Here is a 23,209-nt window from a genome sequence, read left to right on the forward strand (position 1 = left end):
TCATGGGGTCCTTTCACTGTGCCCTGTGCTGGCTGGTGTCCCCGACTCTTGAACCAGGCTGACCGTCACTTCCCGGGCCACATCTGCCCGTGGGGAGTATTTTCACAGCCTGGCCCCTGGAACCCTTACCACTGAAAGAATCACAGGGCACTCTAATGATTTGACACTTGTTAGCCCACATTTAGTTCACAAGCACAAATTCAAGTGACCTTCCCGCATGCGGGAGTGAGACAGAGGAGGGAGAGCCAGCCCAGGAGGTGCCGTGGGCCTGGCTGTGGCAGCCCAGGAATGCAACTATCAAAAATAGACACCCTAACAATTTGATGAGTGCCTGGCACCCGGCAGCCCGAGCTCACTCTTCCGTTTGGTGGGTTAGCTCCCAGACTAGATACCACCACAAAAGAAAACAAGTGCAAAGAAAACCAAGATCGTTCCTTGGGGCTGACATAACCTATTCTGACCTGAAATAAGCCTGTCCTCCCCGCCGTAGTAGTCATAGTACATGGGTTGGAGGACGCCATGGTCAGACCTGCTGGAACCGCTCAGACCCTTTATCAGGTGTAGGCTATTTCTAGAGGCGTTTGCCGGCCATGAACCCCGGATGCCCCAGCCGTGTCCTCTGAGGCCTACTCTGGACCTTCCAGCTTGGCGCAGCCCCGAATGTGTCTTCTGTGTCACGGCATCCCTCAGCTCTGGGGCATGTGACAGGACACCAAAGAGAGGGGTTTTCTTCTCCCAGGGGCGGGAGTGAGAGAGGGTGGGGCCGACCCACTCAGTCTTGGCCATGATCCAGTCGCCGTAGTTTTCTACCTTGGTGTACAGAAAGGGGATGGTGCATCGCTTGTCACCGCGCGACAGGATTCCCTTCAGGACCCACACGTCTGAGTGCTGTACCTGGCACATCACTGGGTTTCCTGGGTCTGCCTGTGACAAAGGACAGAGGGCTTCAGGTCTTAGAAAAACTTTTCTTTTTTAGTATATCCTTGTGCAGTTTACTGTTTGTCCTAGAAATGTCTTATGCTGATTTCACATTGGGGGTAGGGTAAAATTATAGGATACTTTCACATCTAGGCAGGGACCACCACAAATTCCAGCACACTCTTTTATTATGCAGATTATTGATGGACACCTGCAGTTTGCCTGTAGCTCCCTAGTTCACACTACATTTTCTTGCCCCTTTCCGGATATTGATTCACTCCTCCCACTCTTTTGGTTTCTCATTCCCCAAATGTTGGTATTTCTCTCCTTTCTGGCCTGGAATGCCCACATTTGCCCCTCTCCTTGCTATATTCTCCCTTCCTTGGTTTACTCTTCCCTCTCACCCCTGGTCCTGCAGGGTCGGAGCGTGCTTCCTGGGGGCACACACTGGTCTAGGTTCACAGCTTTTCCACCCCAGCAGCTTCTTGTTATTCCACTTGCACACCAGTCCCTGCCCATGCTCCTGGCCTTCCCAGTTCCTAGGGGACTCCAGAACTCTCCCTACAGCCCTTATTCTCATTAAGGTGAGGGGGTAGAAGCTTGGCACACTCAGCTAGACCTGTGACCCTGGGCAAGTTACCTAATCCCTCTGAGCTAAAGTGGGGACACTAACAGTGCCTGTAACACAGGCGGGCACTCAGCACAGCGGTAGGCACACAGTAAGCTCTCAAGAAAGTATTAGCTACTCTTATTCTAGTGTCTATAAAAGGCCATCATTTTTATGTAAAAAGTTGAGAAATATGGGACAAGCAACAAGACAAGCTACTAGGAATAATACACTTTACCTGCCTCCCCCAGCCCCTCCCCAGGCACCCTCTTAAAGGACTATGCCCTCCCCCTCCCATGGTCATCTTGGCCCAAAGAGGGGTCACCACCATCCAAAGGCTGGTCAGTCACCTGTGAGCTGTGTGGCCTGCCTGGCTGAAAGACCTGGGCCATCCCATGTTGCTCTCGGCCATTTGGACCGAGACACAGAGGCGGTACAGTTGACAACGGGAAACTGTCCGAACAGACTCAACCACGAGAAGCAGCAAAGCAAGAGAGTAAGCAGCTCAGACCTGTCCACCCCAAGATCGGGTTGTTCCAAAGCTCTTGTGTTTCTACATGCATGTATCCACTTTCAGTAAACCTTTTTTCTGAGGAAGGTACACCAGAAAACAAAGGAAAGAGAACAGGGGAAGAAAGGCACAACTCCAAAGAGCAGGGCCGCAGGTTGGCACTTCTGCAGAGCCACCATTACTCCCTGGTGGTCTATCAGAGGGCCCAGGCTGGACGTGTGGGGATGGCGTGCCAGAATTCACTCTGCACCTCTAACTGGACAGAAAGCAGGGCCATCGTGGAGAGTTCTGGATTTTTCACCTTCTCACAACCTACTGTTTTTTCCCCACACTAATGACAGAAGAAAGGCCAGTTATCCTGGGACTTGTCCACAGACCTCTCCTACACGTTGTGTCTGCGTGGTGCAGCGAGAGTCACTGGTCTAGAATGGCCTGGTTTCCCCACCTCTATCCGTCCCATGCCCAGTTTCTTTTAACTGTGGTTTTATAGCTTTAGGAAGAGAAAGCATGCAGTTTAGAACAAATCGTTTGGTGAATGATTGTGTGGTAGACATTCCGGGCTACTGCCCAGTTTGACAGCTTGCTGTTCCACCCAGGTGGGTGTAGAGCACCCTGCTTTTTCTTTTCCCATTATCCAGTAGGACTGTGGCTTCCTGAAACAGCTGAGGCAAAAAGTACCCAGTGACCCCTGGGGAGCAGCCCACCTCATTTCCCTAGGGAGGGGCTCTTTCATTGCACAATCCTCTCCCTTGAGACTCAACAGTTTTTTTTTTTTTTTTTTTTTTTTTAAATGAGTTCAGAGTGTCTCCACTTTTGTTGGGGTTCTGGGGAGACCTGTTAGGCAGATATTGAACATGGGTGGTTTGTACCAGACACAAGAAGTGTGGCTTCAAGGACCTGCAGACACTAGGACACATTGCCAAGGGCAGCATCCTGGGTAGGGAGGTTGCCATTTGTTTGAGGCATTTACAAGCACAATTTTGTTAAAACAAAAAAAAACAAAGGAATGTCTATGGGTGTGCTGCAGTTAAAACCAATCTGAACTTTGCAGGTGGATTAAAAATGGGGATCATTTAAAGTAAAAATGACTCACCCAATTTCTTTGAGTCTAATATGCCCTTTTAAAAAATTAACACCTTTGAAGTTGGGATGTATGTGTCTTTTAATCAGTGGATATCAGAGTTTACTTGGCAGCATTTTTCTTTCTTGGTTTTATCCTACAACTGGCAGCACCTTAGGTTTGATGGCGTATGGTATTAGATTGCAGGAATGGTTGGCAGGATTTCATTAACGGCTGCGTTTTCTACTGTTTAAACACATTGTCTATTTAAGAGAAGATCCTGCACCTGGCAGGGTACAAAGTAGTCACCCAAAGAGTGTTGAACAAACTTTGGAAGGGCAAACTTACTGCCCAATGAGAAGCAGTCGTCATGCTTTAGGAATAAAGTGATTTTTAAAAAGAATTGTCTACATATATGTATTTTTTCCCCCTTTTCCTAAAAAGCTTGAACTTCTGGATCCTCTGGAAAAAAAAAATCAGGAGGTCTGGAAGGTTGTTTAGAGGAGAGCATGTCATCAAATATCTTAGAAAGACAATTTTAACATAGAGGAATGAAACCCTAGCTGGAAACCTTTGGTCTAACATTTATTACCTGTAAGAGCTTGGTAAGCCACCACTTTCTTGGACATGAGGGTCCTGGCCCAGGTGGTGGTCATGAATTCTACACACTTTCCTGAGACAGCAAGACAACCATACCCACCCAGCTTTCCTCTGGGTGGAGGACAGAGCTTCTTACAGGAATCATTCCCAACAGCTGTTAAACATCAGAAGGGAATCCAAGTTCCATAGAGGATAAATATGGTGAACCCCACTGTAGCTTGCTCTTATCTACATGTCTGGTTTGGACTCACACTTCCAAATTTTTAGCTAGTTAAAACACATTTACATTTAGCTGTTTTTAATCATGTTACACTGAAAATGGTGACTAGGTAGTCCATTCTGCAGATTTTTATTGAGCACTTGCTATCTGCCAAGGGCTAGTCACCTTGGAGACAGCCGTGGATCCCAAGCACCACCTCTGCCCTCACAGCGCTCACCATCCAGTGAGCGGGGTGGGGTGCTGGGGCTCCCCTTGAAGTAAGCAGTACTTACTCCCAATGTTTAGCTTCTACTCCAGCATGTTCTTACCAAGCAGGTGGGCTCTGCTTCCTGGTGTGTGTTACTGCCGCATGCTGTGTTCTGGTCCTTGCGTAAGGGACACCGCTCAACATCTTTCACAGAGATTTTCCTCAGGATACTCATCGTCATGTGATTTCCTGTCTGGACCATGCAACAGAGAGCCCAAGAATTGTTAACAAGAAAATGTCCCAGTTCACCCTTTTCCTCACAGAAATCAGAACCTGTGTCTGAGTTTCTACTGAAAACTGCTGTTGCTTTGAACTTGAACATGAAAATAGGTAGAGAACTTAGTCACTCTCCCTCTACATCTACAGAGTATACATGTCCTTTTTTCTCTCTTTCCCAAGGATAAAAGAAAACAAGGATGGCTTAGATAAAAGGACAATCAACTCCTGTTCAGGAAATAATGTTCCCTGGCTCCTCCATAGCCTCACACTCGTTTCAGGCTGTCCACTGCCTCCATAATTCCAGTTTCAGTATCGGACTAGAGAAGAAAGGACCAAGTGGAAGAGTGGCCACAGGAAGGGCAGGCACTGGGAAAGAAAAACTGAGTAGGTGAGGGTTCCAGCCCAATTCTAGACTCTTAAGCAACCTGAAGTATTAAATTAAGCCCTAGAACTATTCCTGCAAGTCACCCCCGCTGCTCCCATACACACAGCCTCCTCTAGGAAAAGGAGGGCATTAACTGCAGACGTGGGATTCCATCCTGACACCCAGCAGTTCTGCAAGACTGGTGGCGTATGTGGCTTCCTGCCGAGGAAGCAGATGGGCTGGACCAGGTCATTGAACTGTATGGCCGTGTCTGTCTTCAGGAGGGCTATGTTATTGCTCATTGAGAAGTTATCAAAGTCCTCGTGGATGATGATGGTATTGACTGGATACTCTTCATGGGCTATTTTTTTGCCATCCATGTTCGCTATACCAACTATAACGACGGCGTTCATCCTGGAGAGAGAACAAGGGCATCTTGAGAAGCCGAGGCCCCCAGGAAAATCCACACTACCCTGTTTTCACACTTACTATTCCTTCTGCCTGGAACATTCACCCAACTCATCGTCCAGGGCTAGTTTTCACTCATCTCTTCAGACCAAATCTCCAGGATATCTTTTCTGAATTCCCAGGCTTGTACCCTCCTTCGTGAGCCCATAGAATCTTAGAGATCTTTCTATCTTAACACCATTTGTTCCACCACTCAATGAATCTAAATGTTATTACTGATTTGTTTTCTATGCAGTTTTTTTTTTTACATAGTTGTGCTTATTACAAAGATGTGATACTGACTCTTGTTTCTAGCACCTACCATTTAATATAATCTAATCTTTCTATATTATACACTCTGAAGTGTAAATACACTTCAAAGAAATTCTGGTTTTAATAATAATGGAATAAAGTTGGGTGTTTCTCCTTTTCCTCTTGGGAATCACCTAAGGAACTACAAGAATGAGAAACAAATGCAAACACCATAAAGAGACTCCACAAGAGACACCACAAGAGACTCCAAATTTTAAATTCACAGGAATTGCTGACAAAAGCAGTGGGGATGGCAGGAACGCAGGGAGTCAAGATGACACCTACTACCTAGAGCTCAGATAAAGCTGGCTGTGCATCCTTCTCAGCAAAGAAGTGGAAGGAAAAGAAAGAAAACCATCACAGAAATGAAGATCAAATTGGAAGCAGCATAAAGGAGAAGAGACTCCAGAAAAAACACTAAAGAACACTGAAGATAGGCTGGAGAAAAGTGACCAGAATGAAATGGAGATTAAAGATTTTTAGAGGCTAGAGAGGAAAATAGCAGATATGAGAGTCCAAGAAGAGCCAACGTACTACAAAGAAGGTACCCAAAATAATGAAACAGAAAAAAAGATACTTCAAGATATAATTTAAGAAAGCTTTACAGAAATCAGACTTGAATCTACATGAAATCTATGAAAGGGCACTGCGTATGCTAGGCGAAAAATGATACAGAATGGTCAACACTGAGACATATCCTAATCAGGTCTTGGCAGGAAAATGAGGAGAGTTTAATAACAGGACCTTTTACAAAGGTTTTGGTAGAATGTAAAGAAACCACAAGGAACAATGCAGTACTAGTACTAATAAGAGTACTAGTAAAAGCAGGATGCCAGTACTACCCTTAGGGTGTCTTTGTGAGGAGAGAAGGTGGGCAGGCAGAAGCAGAGTTGTGGGGAGTGGGCCACTTGGCTGGAGGATGCAGCCAGTTCACAGTGCCCCTCAGGAGAGCAAGGGCTCTGACCTCACTCTCTCTCCTCCCTCTAATCTCTTGCAATTGCTCCCCTTGGCCACACCAAACTGAAACTTAGAAGGCAAAGAGCTCATTGAGGGCCAAGGACTGGGATAGACGTTTCTCCAAAGAAGCCATACAAATGTCTAATAAGCATATGAAAAGATGCTCAGCATCATTAACCATTAGGGAAATGAAAATCATGCATTGTTGGTCAGACTGTAAAATGGTGCAGCCACTGTGGAAAATGATTTGGCAGTTCCTCAGATAGTTAAGTATAAAATTACCGTATGACCCAGCAACCCCACTTCTAGGTATGTATCCAAAAGAATTGAAGGCAGAGACTCGAACAGATATTTATACACCAATGTTCAACACAGCATTATTCACAAAAGCCAAAAGATGGAAGTAATCCAAGTGTCCACCAACCAATGAGTGGATAAACAAAATGTGGGTAAATACTTATGATGGAATATTATTCAGCTGTAAAAAGGAACAAGGTTCTGATACATGCTACAACATGGATGAAACTTGAAGCATCAGATTGAGTGAAATAAGCCAAACACAAAAGGACAAATATATGATCTCACGTATATGAAATAATTAGAATATGCAAATTCATCAAGACAAAATGTAGATTTCAGGGTACCAGGAGTGAAGGTGGGAAATGCTTAATAGGTATTGTTTCTGACTGTGGTGATGGAAAAGTTTGGTAATTGATGGTGAGATGGTAGCACAACATTGTGAATGTAATTAACAACACGGAATTATACACTTGAAAATGGTTAAAATGGGAAATATTATGTTGTCTATATAAACTATAAACTAAATAAACTAAACATGATAAAAATGAAAAATAAAAAAATATGCTCTTACAAGCTCCTATTAACTGATTATATGTACATATTTTCATTGAAAAAATCTGAAGAATCACTGCAAAAGGGTTAGTAGTAATAATATAAGTAAGGCTATTTATTCTATATTTATGTGTCTGTTCTAATTTTATACAACAAACCTGCATTGCTTGTATAATAAAATATTATGAAAGTTGGGAAGATTAAAAAAAAACAGCCCATTGATGAAACCCACATAAGTCAGCCTCCCAGGACACAGAAAGGTAGAAAATTGTAGAGACTCCCAGTTTCCATTGTGACATGTAAAGAGTTTGGAAGTTGTCACTCCCATCCTCACAACAAGGAAAGAACTGAAAATCAATAACTGCTTAGATCCATCAGAGAATTGAGGTCACAGGACAAACCACTGTCCCCAAAACTGGAGAATCACAGCTTGCCAGGAGTAGAAACCACCACTGGAAGCCAAATCAGACAGGAATTCTTAAAGGGTAATTGACTAATTGCTGGAGGCTAATCCTGGACTAGCTTGAGAGGTCAAGACTCCTGGAGGCCCAGGATTACCTACAGGAGTCCCACCAGGTTCTCAGGGTGAATGCCAGAGCAAAATACCCATGCTTTTGGCAGGGAGGGGAAAAGTAACCATTCTGAAACATGCCCACACAGTTCTGTCCTCCTTAACAAAGTCCTACCCTCAAGGGAAAATACCTTACCAAAGAAGGTAAATACCCAACTCCAGTCCCTCTCTCCTTCCTGTCCCACCTAAGGAATTGAAGAAAACAAAGATGAGAAATGCTTGTGAAGGTCTAAAAGGCTGAGACCTCCTCATAGGATTATCGAACACCTCCCCTCCCCACACATCTTGCCGCCACGTCAATAGGGCTCCTAAGAGATAACAGAAAGTGACAGATAAAAGAACTGCCAGGCTCACACCCTATTTAAGGAGAAATCTCTAGGGAAACCCAAAGACAACAGGGAAGACGAAAACAAGGACACCAGAGGACATTTTAGCCTCTGACATCTGCAGCTAAAGCCAATGGTAAGCACAGCCTAACTTCACACCAGGTAAAGCGTTACACTAAAGGCCTATTTACCTCAGTTTCTTTTATACAATACATTATGCCCGGCTTTCAACAAGAAATTACAAGGCATGCTCGGAGGCAAAACAACAACAAAAACAACAAACAAACAAACAAACAAGCAAACAAAAAAAACCCATCACAGTCTGAAGAGACAGGACAAGCATCAGAACTAGACCCAGATATGACAGATTTTGAAATCATCAGACCAGGAATTCAACTATGATTAATATGCTGAGGGCTCTAATGGAAAAAGTGAACAACATGCAAGAACAGATGGGTAGTGTAAGCAGAGAGATGGAAACTCTAAGAAATAATCAAAAGGAAAAGCTAGAGAGATAAAAAACACTAACAGAAATCAAGACTGCTTTCGATGGGTTCAACGGTAGACTGGACGTAGCCAAGAAAGAATCAGTGAGCTTGAAGATATTTCAGTGGAAACTCCCCAAACTGAAAAGCAAAGAGAAAAAAAGCTGAAAAAAATAAAACAGAAGAAAATATGCAAGAACTGCGGGACAGTTACAAAGGTATAATGTACATATAATGAAAGAGACAAAAGAAAGGAACTGAAGAAATATTTGAAGAAATAATGACTGGGAATTTTCCAGAGTTACTGACAGACACCAAACCACAGATCAAGGAAGTTCAGAGAACATCCAGAAGGATAAATACCCAGAAATCTATACTAGGCATACCGTTTTCAAACTTCAGAAAATCAGAGACAGAGAAAATCCTGAAAGGAGCCAAAGGAAAGGGAAAAAGAGTGAACCTGGAGAGATCCAGCACAGCTAGTGAAGTTGCAGGACTTTGGACAAGAAAGGAATCCTTAGGCATCCAAACAAAAAAAAAATGACATTGTCATCTTAAGGTTGCCCATATAATTTATTGTCCAATCCAGGGAACTTGTGAGAGTGAAAGGATGCTGGGATAATAAGTGCAAACCAGAGGTCTCCCAGGCTTATTAGAAAGTGTTGTCACCATACCTATGGGAGACAGTCAGAATGGCCTCAGACTTCTCCACAACAGGATAAACCAGAACGCCAGGGGAATGATAGCTGTCAAGTTCTCAAGGAAGGAAGGCGTGAGTCATAAATTCTATACTTCTGTGGTCATTCAGGTTTAAGGGTGGCACAAAAACATTCTTGAACATGCAAGAAACAAGGAATATGGTGCTTTGGAGACCTTCTTTAAGAAACTAATTGAAGACTAACTTCAGCCAAACCCACTATTGAATGGAGAAAATCCAGCAAAAGAATGGTTGGTAAAGAATCCATTATAATACTGGACTAAGAACAAAAGTCAGTTTTATTGAGATATATTCACATACCATACAGTCATCCATGGTGTACAATCAGTTGTTCACAGTACCATTATATAGTTCTGCATTCATCACCACAATCAAGTTTTGAACATTTTCATTACCACACACAGAAAAGAATAAGAATAAAAGTTAAAGTAAAAAAGAATGCCCCAAACATCCTATAATTCACATCCCTCCCTATTATTCATATACTTTTTGTCCTCATTTTTCTATTCATCTGTCCATACACTGGATAAAGGGAGTGGGAGCCACAAGGTTTTCATAATCACATGGTCACACTGTGTAAGCTACATAGTTTACAGTCGTCTTCAAGAATCAAGGCTACTGGGTTGCAGTTCAACAGTTTCAGGAATTTCCTTCTAGCTATTCTAACACACTAAAAACTAAAAAGGGGTATCTATATAATGCATAAGAATAACCTCTAGAATGACCTCTTGACTCTCAGATGTCGCAACCACTGAAACTTTGTTTTGTTTCATTTCTCTAACCCCTTTTGGTCCAAGAAGGCTTTCTCAATTCCATGTGCCAGGGCCAAGCTCATCTCCACAAGTCATGACCCACGTTGTCAGGGAAATTTACACCCCCGGAAGTCACGTCCCGTGTAGGGGGGAGGGCAGTGAGTTTACCTGCAGAGTTGGCTTAGAGAGGCCCCATCTGAGCAACAAAGGTTCTCTGGGGGTGACGCAAAGGCACAATTTTAAGTAGGCTTAGCCTTTCCTTTGCAGTAGCAAACTTCATAAGGGCAAGCCCCAAGATCGAGGGCTCAGCCTTCTAAATTGGTAGTCCCTAATGCTTGTGAGAATATCATTAATTCCCCAGGTGGGGAAATTCAATATTTCCACATTTTCCCCCAGTCTCTCAAGGGAGCTTTGCAAATACACTTTTATTCTGTGTCCAAATTACTCTGGGATGTGTTGGGGCTTTACACCAACTGGTAAAAACCAAACAGAATTCACTCTCTATTCAACATTCCATGTTAATTATGTTTTTTGAATAAACTGACCATACAAGTTAAATTATATAGTGTGTAACAAAAAATACAGATTTTGCACCTAATAAACATCTCTTCCTTTGTTCTTACACAGAAGGTGAAGTTTTAAAAACACCGCCAATATAGTCCTTTGCCCTTTAGTCTGATTTACCTTAGTCCTAACCAAGTTCATTTCATTCATATCTCTGATTGAAGTCTGGTCTCTCTTGTTTTTTCCAAGCTCCTTAACATTTGCTGTATGGGGTAATGCAGACATTCATAGCTGCCAGATTCTGGCTCTGAATCTCAGGTGTCACATGGATCCCAAAGTTCCCAGGAGCAACCAGGTTATACACAAAGAACTCAGCATCTCAGAATTTAGAAACAGCCATCACAACTCAGGAATAGATGTAATTTCTGTAAGAGCTTACAATCTAGGAAACTTTACAAGTCTTCCCCTGATAACTTATGCTCTCAGATTCAATTCTCAAAGTTTACACATTATAGTTAGTCCATATTAGTGAGGTATTATAATGTTTTCCTTTTCATTACTGGTTTATTTCACTCAACATACTGTCCTCAATGTCCATTCATCTCACAACTTCCCTCTTTTTTGTAGCAGCTCAATATTCCATTGTATGTATACACCACAATTTGCCATTCTGTTCATCAGTCTATGTACCCTTAGGCCACCTCCATCCACTGCAAATTGTGAATACTGACACCATAAACCCCACTGCAAAAATATCCATTCATGTCCCTCTTTTCAGTTCTTCCAAGTATACACCCAGTAACAGAGCTGCAGGACTATATGGCAATCCCATACTTAGCTTCCTGTGGAACCACCGCACTGCCCTCCATACGGGCTGCACCATTCTATTTCCCCACCAACAGTGATTAGGTACATCCCTTTCTCCACATTTTCTCCAGGACTTGTATCCCTCTGTTTATTTTTTAGACAGTTTTACTCACACACCATACATTCCATCCTAAGTAAACAATCAATGGTTCCCTGTATAATCACATGGTTATGCATTCACCACCACTATCTATATAAGGAAATTTCCATTTCTCCCACAAAGAAAGAGGAGGAGGCAAAAAAATAAAAAGTAAAAAAAAAAAAAAAGAAAAAGAAAAAGAAAAGAGAAGATACAATAAAAAAAAAAAAACACCAATGCCAAGAATCCCATATCCTCCCTTATATCCCCCTCTTATAGACATTTAGCTTTGGCATATTGCCTTTGTTACAATTAATGGAAGTGTATTACAATATTACCCTTAACTCTAGACTCTAGTTTGCATCGATTATATTTTTCCCGAATACCACCCCATTTTCAACACCTTGCAAAGTTGACATTCATTTTTTCTCCCTCGTGTAAAAACATTTGTGCATTTAATAACAATCACTGACCACTCTAGATTTCACTAAGTTATACAGTCTCAGTCTTTATGTTCTATCTTTCCTTTTGGGGTCCTACATGCCCCTAACCTTCTTCTTTCAACCACACTCACAGTCATCTTTGTTCAGTGTACTTACATTATTGTGCTACTATCAATCACCTAATATTGTGCTCCAAACTTTCTCTTCTATATTTTCCTATCTGTCTGTAGTGCTGTCTTTAGTATTTCCTGTAAAACAAGTATTTTGTTCACAAACTCTCTCAGTTTCTGTTTGTCTGAGAATAAACTCCCACTCACTTTTGAAGGACAGTTTTGCTCAATATAGAATTCTTGGTTGGCAGTTTTTCTCTTTCAATATCTTAAATATATCATACCTCTGCCTTCTTGCCTCCATGGTTTCTACTGAGAGATCCACACATAGTCTTATTGAGCTTCCCTTGTATGTGATGGATCACTTTTCTCTTGCTGCTTTCAGAATTCTCTCTTTGTCTTTGACATTTGATAATGTGATTATTACGTGTCTTGGTGTAGGTCTATTCAGATCCATTCTGTTTGGGGTACACTGCACTTCTTGGATCTGTAATTTTATGTCTTTCATAAGAGATGGGAAATTTTCAGTGATTATTTCCTTCATTATTGTTTCTGCCCCCTTTCCCTTCTCTTCTCCTTTTGGGACACCCATGACACATACATTCATGTGCTTTGTGTTGTCATTCAATTCCCTGAGCTGTTGCTCATATTTTTCCATTCTTTCCCTATCTGTTCTTTTATGTGTAGGATTTCAGATATCCTATCCTCCAGTTCATGAATATTTTCTTCTGCCTCTTAAAATCTGCTCTAGTATGTCTCAATTGTGTTTTTCATCTCTTGTATTGTGCCTTTCTTTCCCATAAGTTCTGCCAATTGTTTTTTCAAACATTCGAGTTCTTCCTCGTGTTCACCCAATGTCTCCTTAATATCCTTCATCTTTGATTTGATCTTCATCATTGATTTGATTTTTTATTTGATTTAGGAGATTTGTTTGATTAATAATCAGTTGTTTCAATTTGTGTATCTCAGTTGAAGTGTAAGTTTATTCCTTTGGGCCATATCTTCATTTTTCCTAGTGTGATTTATAATTTTTTGTTGTCTAGGCATCTGGTTTCCTTGATTACCCCAATCAGATTTTCCCAGACCAGACGGGCCCTGGTCTCAGGAGGGTATAATCAGTATCAGGTTTCCCTGAGGGTGAGACCCAGCAGGTTGTCAGACTTTCCTGTGAGGCCTCTAGACTCTGTGCTGTTCCTATCCTAACCAGCATGTGGTGCTTTTCAGTCCACAGCTCCCCACTGGTGTAAAGATGTGTGGTCCCTTTAATTCTCAGCGGACCCTGTCCTGGACAGGGGCTGAGGGTGTCAGAAGCAAAGCTTAAGTTGTTTTTGTCCCCCCTGGCATCTGAATTCTCTGAGGGAGGGCAGCCACTTGAGCTGGGTCCTGCCTTCATTTTCTCAGGGAAGATATACTCTTTCAGGAGTTATCTTTTACACTTGAATTCCTCCTTTGTCTCTCTGACTCTGTTAACTCTGCCCTTGCCTGTGTCAGTACTGACAATTGAAAATGCCTGAGGCTTTCTCTAATGAGCTACTTAGAATGAGAGGGGAAAAAAAAAAGGGAAAAAGAGAGAAAGCCCCTTTTCAGAGACAGTCCCCAGTTTCACCAGTTGACCAGTTTGGTACCCAGTTCTTTGTGCCCCTTTTCTTGGGACACAGTTGTTTTCCAGTATTCTGAGCTCAGCTGTCTCCAAAAGCCTCTGTTTTAATTTATTTATGTATTTTTTTTTCCAGCAGCCCTGCCTCCTGTCTGCCAGGAGGAACCTCAGGTTCCTTTCCTGCTTGCTCTAGGTTTATCTGTGCTTTTAGCTTGTATTCAGTCATCCAAATTTGTTAACTAAAACCTCAGTTGGAGCTTGGTTGAGTTACTTGCCCTTGCTCCAGGTAATCTGCTTCTTTTTTCCACAGGGAAATGTTTTATGTCAGCCTGCTGTGCTGGTAGGGGAGGGGCACCAGCTCCGCAGTTTGGGGAGCTTTACTTACAGTTCCATGCTGTGATTTCAGATGTTCCACCCATTCCAGGTTGGTGTATGATGTGTATCCAGTCACAGATGTCCCCCAACAGTTGTTCCGGACTATTTACTAGCTGTTCCTGGCTGTTTACTAGTTGCTCTGGAAGACTAACTACATTCCACTTTTTTCTATGCCATCATCTTGCCCCGCCTTCAGAAAACCTTTTGCAAGATACAGATCAGAGTAAAAATGTTATAAATCCTAGCAGTAATCAAATTATATAACTAAAGACGGAAAGAAGCTATGTTTTCCTTATCTTTTATAGCTAGGAGTCAAAACATTATTTACAGCTAATATCTGAGTAAAATGAGTTTGTGTAAGTATCAATGGGTAGAGGTAAACACAGAAACACATATATAATCTATTTAAATTGGGTCATTTCAGGGGGAGAGGAAGGAAGAAGTAAAAAGATACAAATTCTGGCACTGATCACAGTAAGGAGTCAAGAGATGACTTCCAGAAAGAAACAGAGGATTTAGGTATCTTACATGAAATTGTAACTCTAAGATGAATACCAGAATGAAAATACAAATTTCCAAATTTGTCAGAACAGACATACAAAGCAAAACAAAGGAGATACATATTAAAAAAGCAAAACAAGATGCAATAAAAACAGAAAACATTACCTAAGATAGATAAGTAGGAGTCACATTTTTAACATCAAACAAGACTAAAGAATTCAGAGCAAAAAAGCATTAAGACAAAAGTAATGATAAGGAATTCTGTCCAAAGCAGAGATCTCACAGTTATAAATATCTGCAGCAAGTGACATAGTGTTTACAAAGTAAAAACTAAAGAAAATGCACGGAAAAAAAAGTCAGAAGTTCATTTATGGTAGAAGATTTTCATTCACTTCTCTCAGCCTAGGACAGATCAATTTTATATGTAACATTGTACACAAGGACAAAAAATACACATTTTAATTTACCAGTGGAAAATATTAAGATGAACTACACATATTAGGCCATAAGGACAACAAAAAATTCCTAAATAAATCACTCTGCAGTATAACTCAAAATCATTATTGGGGGGAAAAGAAAAAAAAAACAACCTTATCACCAGGATATTTTAAAACTGTCTTTCAATTGTATAACTATATAGCTTATATGGTATGACTGTGTGATTGTAGAAAACCTTGTGCTCACACTTTCTTTAGTGTATGGACAGATAAGTAGAAAAATGGGAACAAAAAGTAAATGAATAATAGGAGGGGATGGGAGGGGGGGCATGTGGGTGTTCTTTTTTATTTTAATTTTTATTATTTTAATTTTTTTGAGTGGCAAATATGTTAAGGGGCTGATTGTGGTAATGAATGCACAACTATATGATGATACTGTGAACAGTTGATTGTACACTGTTGATGATTGTATGGTATGTGAATATATCTCAGTAAAATTGCAGGGGGGAAGAAAATTCTGTCTTTAATAAAACCCTTGAATCAAAGAGAAAATCAAAACCCTAACAGCAGTCTAGATAGAAAACAGCAATAATGAAAATTCTGCATAGAAAACAGAACCTCTCTGAAGGGCTAGCTGGTGATGGCTATCAAAATTATGAATGCGTATCCTCTTTAACCCAGGATTTCCACTCCTGGGTTATTTATGCCACGATATACTTGCATGCATTTGGAGTAATATATGTACCAGTATATCTCCTGTAGCATTTTTTTGTAATAGTAAAAAGATGGGAACCAACCCACATTTCCATTATTGGAGGACTGTAATTATGGTACATCCATGCAATGAAATAGCATACAGACGACAAAAAGAATATGGTGTGTGATGACTGGCGTCCTTAGAGGAAGGGGAGAGGAGATACAGATGGACACAGAGAGAAGACAGCCACAGGACGACGGGGCAGAGACTGAGTTATGCCACATCCCAAGGGGCGCCAAGGACCACCGCCACCTCCAGAAGCCAGGACAGACAACGCACGGAACAGATTCTCCCCCACGGACGTCAGAGGGAACATGGCCCTCCCACAGCTTGATTCCGGACTGCCAGCCTCCAGAACTGTGACACAACACATCTGTCGTCTCCAGCCCCCCAGCTGTGGCCCTCTGTCACCACAGGGCGGGACACTAGGACAGAGGGGAGGAAGCACCTGAAGGCAGGGACGGAGGGAGTCGCTTTCACCGTCTACCCTTGGGTTCCTTGTGAGCCATGTATGTACCATCGCGTACGTGTTTTTGACTTAAAAATAATAAATCTAATATTAAAAATTCAGCAGCTGCACCTATTCCATTGAGGGTTTATACTATCATTTATTTAGCCAGTGCCCAGTAATTGGACATTAAGTTTCTTTCCAGTGCTTTGTGGGTACATAAGTGTCCTAGGTCTGTGTCTCCCAAAAAGTTGGTTGAAGTGCTGACTCTCGGTCCTTAGCATATGATCTTATTTGGAAATAGGCTCAGTGCAGGTGGAGCAGTGTGGGTCCTGAATCCAACGTGGAAGACAGACAGACAGAGGCACCCAGGAAAGGGCCTGCGGAGATGGAGGCAGGGGTGGAGGTGTGCAGCTGGGAGCCACAGAGTGTGAGGGAGCGAGGGAGGCCAGCCCCAGAGGTTAGGAGAGAGCAGGAAGGACTCTTCCCCAGAGCCCCGAGAGAGAGAACGGCCTGCTGAGCCCTGGTCTCCAGAACTGTGGGAGATTACCTTTCTGTTCTAAGCCACTTGGCGAAGGCAGCCCTAAGAAACGACGACGTTAAAGATCCTGGGAACAACTTTTTGCTTAAAACTTTTTCAGTGATTGAAATTATTTCCTTAACGTTAAGTCCCAAAAGGGGAATCTCTAGGAATTGAGATGTTTTACCAAAAAAAAAAAAAAAAAAAAAAAAAAGTTATAATCCTTTAATAACATTAATGTTTTTCCTGATTTAAAATAATGCTTTTACAGAATTTGGAGACTACAGAGAAGTTCAAAGAAGGAAATGGCAATCGTGAATCCTGAGCAACCACAGATAAGCACTCTTAAAGAATTTAAGAATTTTTCCTTCTGGTCTTTTTTCTACATACATATTCATGGCAGGAACATTTTCAAAGCCCAAGAAAACTGTTTTTAAAAGAAACCAAGGCTCCTATTGATTTGTGTAACAAGCTAAGCCAGGATGGACCTCTAGGAGCAAGAGTCAGCGGCCTCCTCTCCGTCCCATGCAGAACGGGGAGTAAAAACTTCCCTGGTCACTTGTGCCGCCCGCAGTCTGCACAGCGCAGGGGACAGCAGACCAGGCCCCGCTCGGCGACTGGTCACTTTAGGTCCTGAGGCTCAGGCCAGAGGGAGACGCCCTGCGGCTCTGGCCCTGGGTCCACCTTGGCCGGTGTCCCCTGGCTGAGGAGGAAGTAGAGCCCCCACCCCTGTCCCTACCCCTGCCCCTCACCCGGGAGCTGGGGGGGCCCAAAAGCAGGGGGTACTGGCCTGTTCTGAAAGGTGGATGCGATACTGAGGATCCAGAACTCACTGAGGATGCAGCCGAAAGTCAGGTGTTTGTACCGGGAGTTCTGCAGTGACACCACCCACGGGAACTCCTTGCTGAAGACCACATTCTGGGAAGTGTCCCGTTGGAAGACTTTCTGGATGCCACATCCTGCAGAGGGGGTGCCGGGGGCTCACTGCCAGGGCAAGGGGTCCATCGCTCCCCTGCACTAGACCTCAGGATCCCCTGTCCTGCTGGCTCCCCACTACTCCCAAGCCTCCATCTGGGTCATTACCCTATCACCCTTTTCTTATACTAGAGGGTCCTTGTCCCCATAAGGTCTTGGTGGCATCTTTGAACCTAAAAATAGCATTAGACTACTGGTAATAGACATTATTATGTCTTGAACACGTCCATGCAGGAAGTATGCAAAATCTTTTCTGTGCAAAGTGTAGTTCCCAGATTGTAGTCTGGAGACCTCTGGGGGTCCCAAAAACCTTTTCCAGAGTCTGTGAGCTTACAACTATTTTTCTAGGAATACTAAGACATTATTTGCCTTTTTTCACTCCCATTTTCTCACAAGTGTACAGTGGAATTTTCCAGAGGTTACATGACGTCAATGGCTTTGACAGCTAACAGCACGCGTGATTGTGTATTCTTGTGTTTTAATTTTTTCTCAGATTTAATTTCTAATATGGTAAATATCCAAAGATATAACCCCATAAATGAAACCTCTTTGGATTCCTCAATAGTTTTTAAGAGTGTAAAGAAGTCCACTGAGGCCAAAAAGTTTGAGAACGCTGATAGGCACCACTTCATCCAGTCCACCCAAGGGCCCTGACAAGTGGACAGTGCCCTCCTTTTGCAGATGAGGAAACTGAGTCTTTGAGCAAGGTGAGTCCTGGTTCAGGTTATACAGTTGCAGGAATGTCGACTCCACACCCACACTCCCCAGTCTCTGCTGCAGCCACATTTCATCTCCCCAGTTATGCCATTGTCCCTCCCTGCTGAGGTTGTTTGCATGCGGGGTTCCCTCTGCTGCACCCATTTTGCTTGCCAGTGTATCCTCCAGGCCAGCAAGGTGCCTGACACATAGTAGATGCTCAATAAATCATCTGATGAATGAACAGAAGTGCTCTGCCAACTAAGCAGCCCCTGACTTCTTGTCATCAAGGGGCTAAAGGCCCTGGCAGGTGAGGCTGGCTCTGGCTCCAGCCCTGCAGGCTGCCCAGCCCTTGCCTTCCTGCACCCAGTGTGGGTCACCTCCACTGGCCAGTCTCTTGGGAGGGAAGCCTGGACTTTCTTTCAAATGAAAGTTAAAATGTCAATTAAAGTTTTAAGTGATATTCTCCCCCTGCCAGCCCTGGGTTGGTCCGAGAGAATATGTATTGCCCTGTATTTTGTTGTGGTGGTTAATTCTATACTCGTAGAGTCACTGAGGATGTTTGAATGTTAGAACAGGAAGAGTCCTTGAAGGTCATTGAGTCGGAAACAAGAGCTGACTTCTTTAAAGCCTCGGCCCTTTCCGCTCGACCACCTCACTTCAGGAGGCCCCACGACTGTGGCATTCACACCAGTTGGTGTTTTGCTGTCACTGACAGCTGACTCCCCCCACTGCCCCGTGTCCTCCCTCCCTGATCAGTATGCCCTGTTCATGCCACGAGAGTGGGTTCCCACCCCGTTATGGACCCAGGGGTGCCCATCTCATCCTCACCCAAGCAGAGTGTAGTGCTGTGATTCTCTCCCTGACTACATATTACAGCCACCAGGGAAGCTTCTAAAATCACTGATGGGGGAGACAGACAAGCCAAAGGGTGACGGCCATGTGGGGAGACAGAGGACTGTGTCTAGAAGTATGCAGAGGAGGGGGCGTGGATTCTGCGCGGGGAAGTCTGGGAGGGCTTCCCGCAGGTGGTGACCTTTAAGGTGAGCGCGAGAGACAGAGTTTTCATGCCATGATACTAGAGTTGGAATATACAGTATTATCATTAAAGGACCATAAAAAGCCTCTCCATTCGGGGGCGCTATGTGAGCCAACATCTCTATTTATTGACACTTGGAGATTTTCCTGGGACAGTGACAGCTGGTTATTAGCAAGATGAGGTGTGCAAGGCCACGAAGTGCCTTGGCATCTCCAAAGAAAGGATTCCTTATCTTCAGTGTGATTTTTTCTTAGGACATTGGTGACCTGTGACAAGCAAGGCATTCACCTGTCCTTCCTAACACAACAAGAACTACACATGTGTGATGCCTTTTGCTTTTTCAAAGCTATAGTCTGTTAGCTCATTGAACTTTACAAAACCTTTGGAAGGCCGGGATGTCATGAGGAAATCTGACCCAGAGACAGGCCACTGGGCTGTGGCTCCTCAGGATTACGAGGAGGCAGAGGAGGTGGAGAAGCTGAGGAAGGTGGAGGGCTCCCCTCTCTGCATGTGTGTTGGCGAGGGGGTTCTCTCATATCTCCTGTGTGACTCCAGGAAAGGAAATAGCCAGCTGGGGTGGCTGCGAGGTGGGACACAGCCTGCTTCAGTCAGGGGCTCCTCTGCCTGCCCCTTCTCCACTGGGATTCTTTAGTCCTGGACAGCCTGGAGGTCAGAGAGGCACTGGCAGTCTCTGCGGCACTGGCAGCAGTAGCAGCCCAGCTCCTTGTCCCCTTCCCCTATCCCCCTGTGCATCCCTCCTCCTAGGTCCAGCCAGGCAATTAAGGGCTATAGTTTGCAAAAGAGCAATAAGCCCTTTTAGTTTCATCACAAAAGGATCCATTGGAACAGCAATGCTGACGTTAAAAGCACAGGGTGAGCGTGGTTCCCAGAAGCACAGGACACATCACCGGCAGAGCACATCCTTATCTGACCGTGCCCAGGGACTTTCCCCAGGAAGAGCAGGGCAGGGGCTGGGAGGGGGAAGGCAGGCTGCACGCGGACCCCCACGGGCCGGAGGGCTGTAGCCTGAGGCTTATTTCCTGACTCCGCTCCCACCCTGAGGATTAGACCTGGGTTCCTACAGCCACACCCCACAGTTCACTTCTCCGCCTGGTTCCTGCTACCAGTGCCTGCTGCGCAGAGCAAAGGGCTGTGAGTCATCTGCTCTGCCCCCCAAGTCCCTCTCTGGGGCCCCTCTCTAGACCATTTAATTTCCTGGACGATCCCCTTCTGTGGTACATGTTCAGCTAAAGTCATTACAGAAGAAACCACACTCACTGGCAGAAGAGTGGGAAACACAGAGCAGTAGTAGGAGCATGCCTCTCATCTCCGCCATCCCCAAAGAGAACCGCAGCAGACACCATGGGCAGCTGTGGAAACAAAAGCCAATGATACCATCATCTTCCCAAACATGCGCAGGTTCTTCCTCTCTGCCCCAAAGTGGTGCTTCTCCCCTGGCATCGGGGGCCCTGCCTTTCTCCTTTCCAAGGCTGCAGGCACCGACCTGTCATGCCCCTGCTGCGTGGTTCCGGGCAGGAAAGAGGCAAGGACCAGCCGTCCGATGCTGATGCTTGGTTAGCAATTTGTGAGATGGCCCAAGGAGAGAAGGCAGCAGGCACCTGCTCGGTAGTTTTCTCCTCCGTCTAGCCTGAGCCTCTGGGCTTCCTGGAGAGTTGGGTTTCTGAAAAGGGTGGTTTTCTGACTTGTGGAATTCAACCCTTGCCTTAATTCTGTGGCCATACAATGCTGCTGAAAGAAAAGGCCAGGGTTAATACAAGCCCACGCCTACCCCCATGCTAAGCTCAGCTGCATTTCCTCTTAACGAGTAACGGCCAGTATCTGGCTCACTCTGCACAATAATCCTATGAGGTAGGCGCTATCATTATTCCCATTTTACAGATTCAGAAACTGACACTCGGAAACATTGAGTAGTCTGCCTGAGATCCCACAGCTAGCAAGAGGTGGAATTCCAGCTTGGGTGTGTCTGAGTCCAAAACCCATGCGTGTTTCACCAGAGGCTGCTCCACCAGGTCCAAACCCTTGCCTCAAGCAATGCACAGTAGCCTAAGGGACCCAGGAGTGCAGTTCTAAGTCACCGTTTTCTGCTCATGACACCCGATGTCTGTTGTTGTCAGGATGGTTCTCAAGAGTTCTTCTGTGAACTGCTCTTCCCAAAGGAGAAATGAATTCAATCTGGCCTTACACAGAGCTCAACAGGATTTCTTCCACCAGCTGAGGAAGAATGTTCCATTGTGGCATCACGGTTACCATGGTGTCACCAAGCAAACGTCTGGACATGGGGAAGCTGGGCTCTCCCCGGGGAATGGCTGTACTGAGAAGACATCCCTGTTGCTGGTCACAGAGTCCTGCCCGGCTGTGGCCATGGCCTGGCTTCTAACCCCCTCAGTGCCTGCCCTGCAAATGCTAAGCATCCACGAGAGTTGGTGAGACTGGATAGAGGAAACCCACACTAAGGTAGGTTTGGTATTTCCCAATCCCTGCGAGTGTTCTTACACTCACTGTGTGTTCTGTTTGTGGTTCAGCCTGATCTCCTTTAGCTCCTTGACTTGAGGGTCCAAGCTGGGCCACCAGCCTGGCTCTGCCAAACCCAGGGCCTGATGGGGCCTGAACTCCAGCCACTGGGAGCAGCTTTGGTTTCAGTGCAAGTTCCTGGACTTGAGAAAAGTGTTGACAACTTTGTGGTTAGATGTAACTCCAAGGAACTACAGGGCTCTGGCAGGCTCCTGGGGTATAACGGGCATTTAAAAGATGTTGGATGAGTAGATGAATGGCCAATGGAAGGCAGGATGGATGGCTAAAAAGTGAAGTCTGGATCAGAAAAAAGCTGCTATATACTTCCCCTCATGGTTTCCCTGGCATCCTGCATGCCCCAGCCCTTACCACCCTACACCAGGCAGGGTTGGCTTCTGCTGAGAGAATAGAATGGGAAAGATTTTTGGCAGGGGGAGAAGTGGGAGATGATTTTTTAATTTGTTCTGTGTCTCAGGTCCTAAAGAACTTTCAAGTGCATTTTCCTATTTGCGATTCACAGTCATCCTCCCAGGATGAAGGAATTACCTGAGCTTTGCAGATGAGAACGTGGTGGCCTGGAGTGGGGAAGTCACACGCCTAGACAGTGGCAGAAGCAGGCCTCCCACCCAGAGCCTTCAGTTGTGTGGGCGGTGCACTGACTCCAAGTCTGCGCTCCTCAGCTGGGGCCACACTGCCTTTGTAAGGGGTGGAAGCAGAAATGGTGTTTGGTGCAAAGCCAGGAGCCCCTCCGTAAGCGTGAGGATGCTGAAGCTAGTGCACAAGGCCCAGCTCTCTCCACATTCCCCTTTAAATTTCCTGCAGGAAAAAGTGCAGACTTCTTATTTCCTCACAAGAAGGATCCAGCATAACCCACAAGTCAGGCTCAGAATCCCTCAACGGCCCCCCACCCCCCACCCCGCAGACCCTGGGAGCTGCGGGCCTCAAATCTTCAGCCTCTCTGCGCTGGTCAATGCAAATTACCAACTTTAGGTAATTTTTTAAAGATTCATCATGATTTTGGAAAAAAAACAGATATTTAATTATTTTTAAAACAGTTATCCAGTTATTTACCGTTATAAGAATAACGGTAATAATAGGTTTCTATCTTTGAGAGGAAATCCGTTTGCAATCTTTTCATCAAGGACTCCATATGTAGGCTGAAA

General features: G+C 44.5%; 1 protein-coding gene across 1 annotated transcript; it reads right to left on the bottom strand.

Annotated features, from left to right (window-relative positions):
* Positions 1-20,850, bottom strand: PRSS54 (serine protease 54). The gene is made up of 6 exons (XM_037815486.1): positions 20,793-20,850; positions 17,595-17,763; positions 4,902-5,160; positions 4,225-4,356; positions 447-924; positions 1-83 (listed from the first exon to the last, which is right to left on the bottom strand). Exons 1-6 carry the CDS (start codon positions 20,848-20,850, stop codon positions 1-3), a joined length of 1,179 nt encoding a protein of 392 aa, XP_037671414.1.
* Positions 20,851-23,209: the final 2,359 nt, after the last annotated feature.

This window comes from Choloepus didactylus, chromosome 22 (assembly GCF_015220235.1).
Source record: "Choloepus didactylus isolate mChoDid1 chromosome 22, mChoDid1.pri, whole genome shotgun sequence".
Classification (NCBI taxonomy): Eukaryota; Metazoa; Chordata; class Mammalia; order Pilosa; family Megalonychidae; genus Choloepus; species Choloepus didactylus.

Coding starts and splice junctions, on each gene's coding strand:
- PRSS54 (XM_037815486.1), bottom strand. CDS start 20,850: ATGGCGGAGATGAGAGGCATGCTCCTACTACTGCTCTGTGTTTCCCAC. Junction 4,357..4,901: donor GATGGAATCCCACGTCTGCA/GTTAATGCCCTC, acceptor TGCATGGTCCAG/ACAGGAAATCACATGACGAT. Junction 925..4,224: donor AAGCAGAGCCCACCTGCTTG/GTAAGAACATGC, acceptor CCTTTGTCACAG/GCAGACCCAGGAAACCCAGT.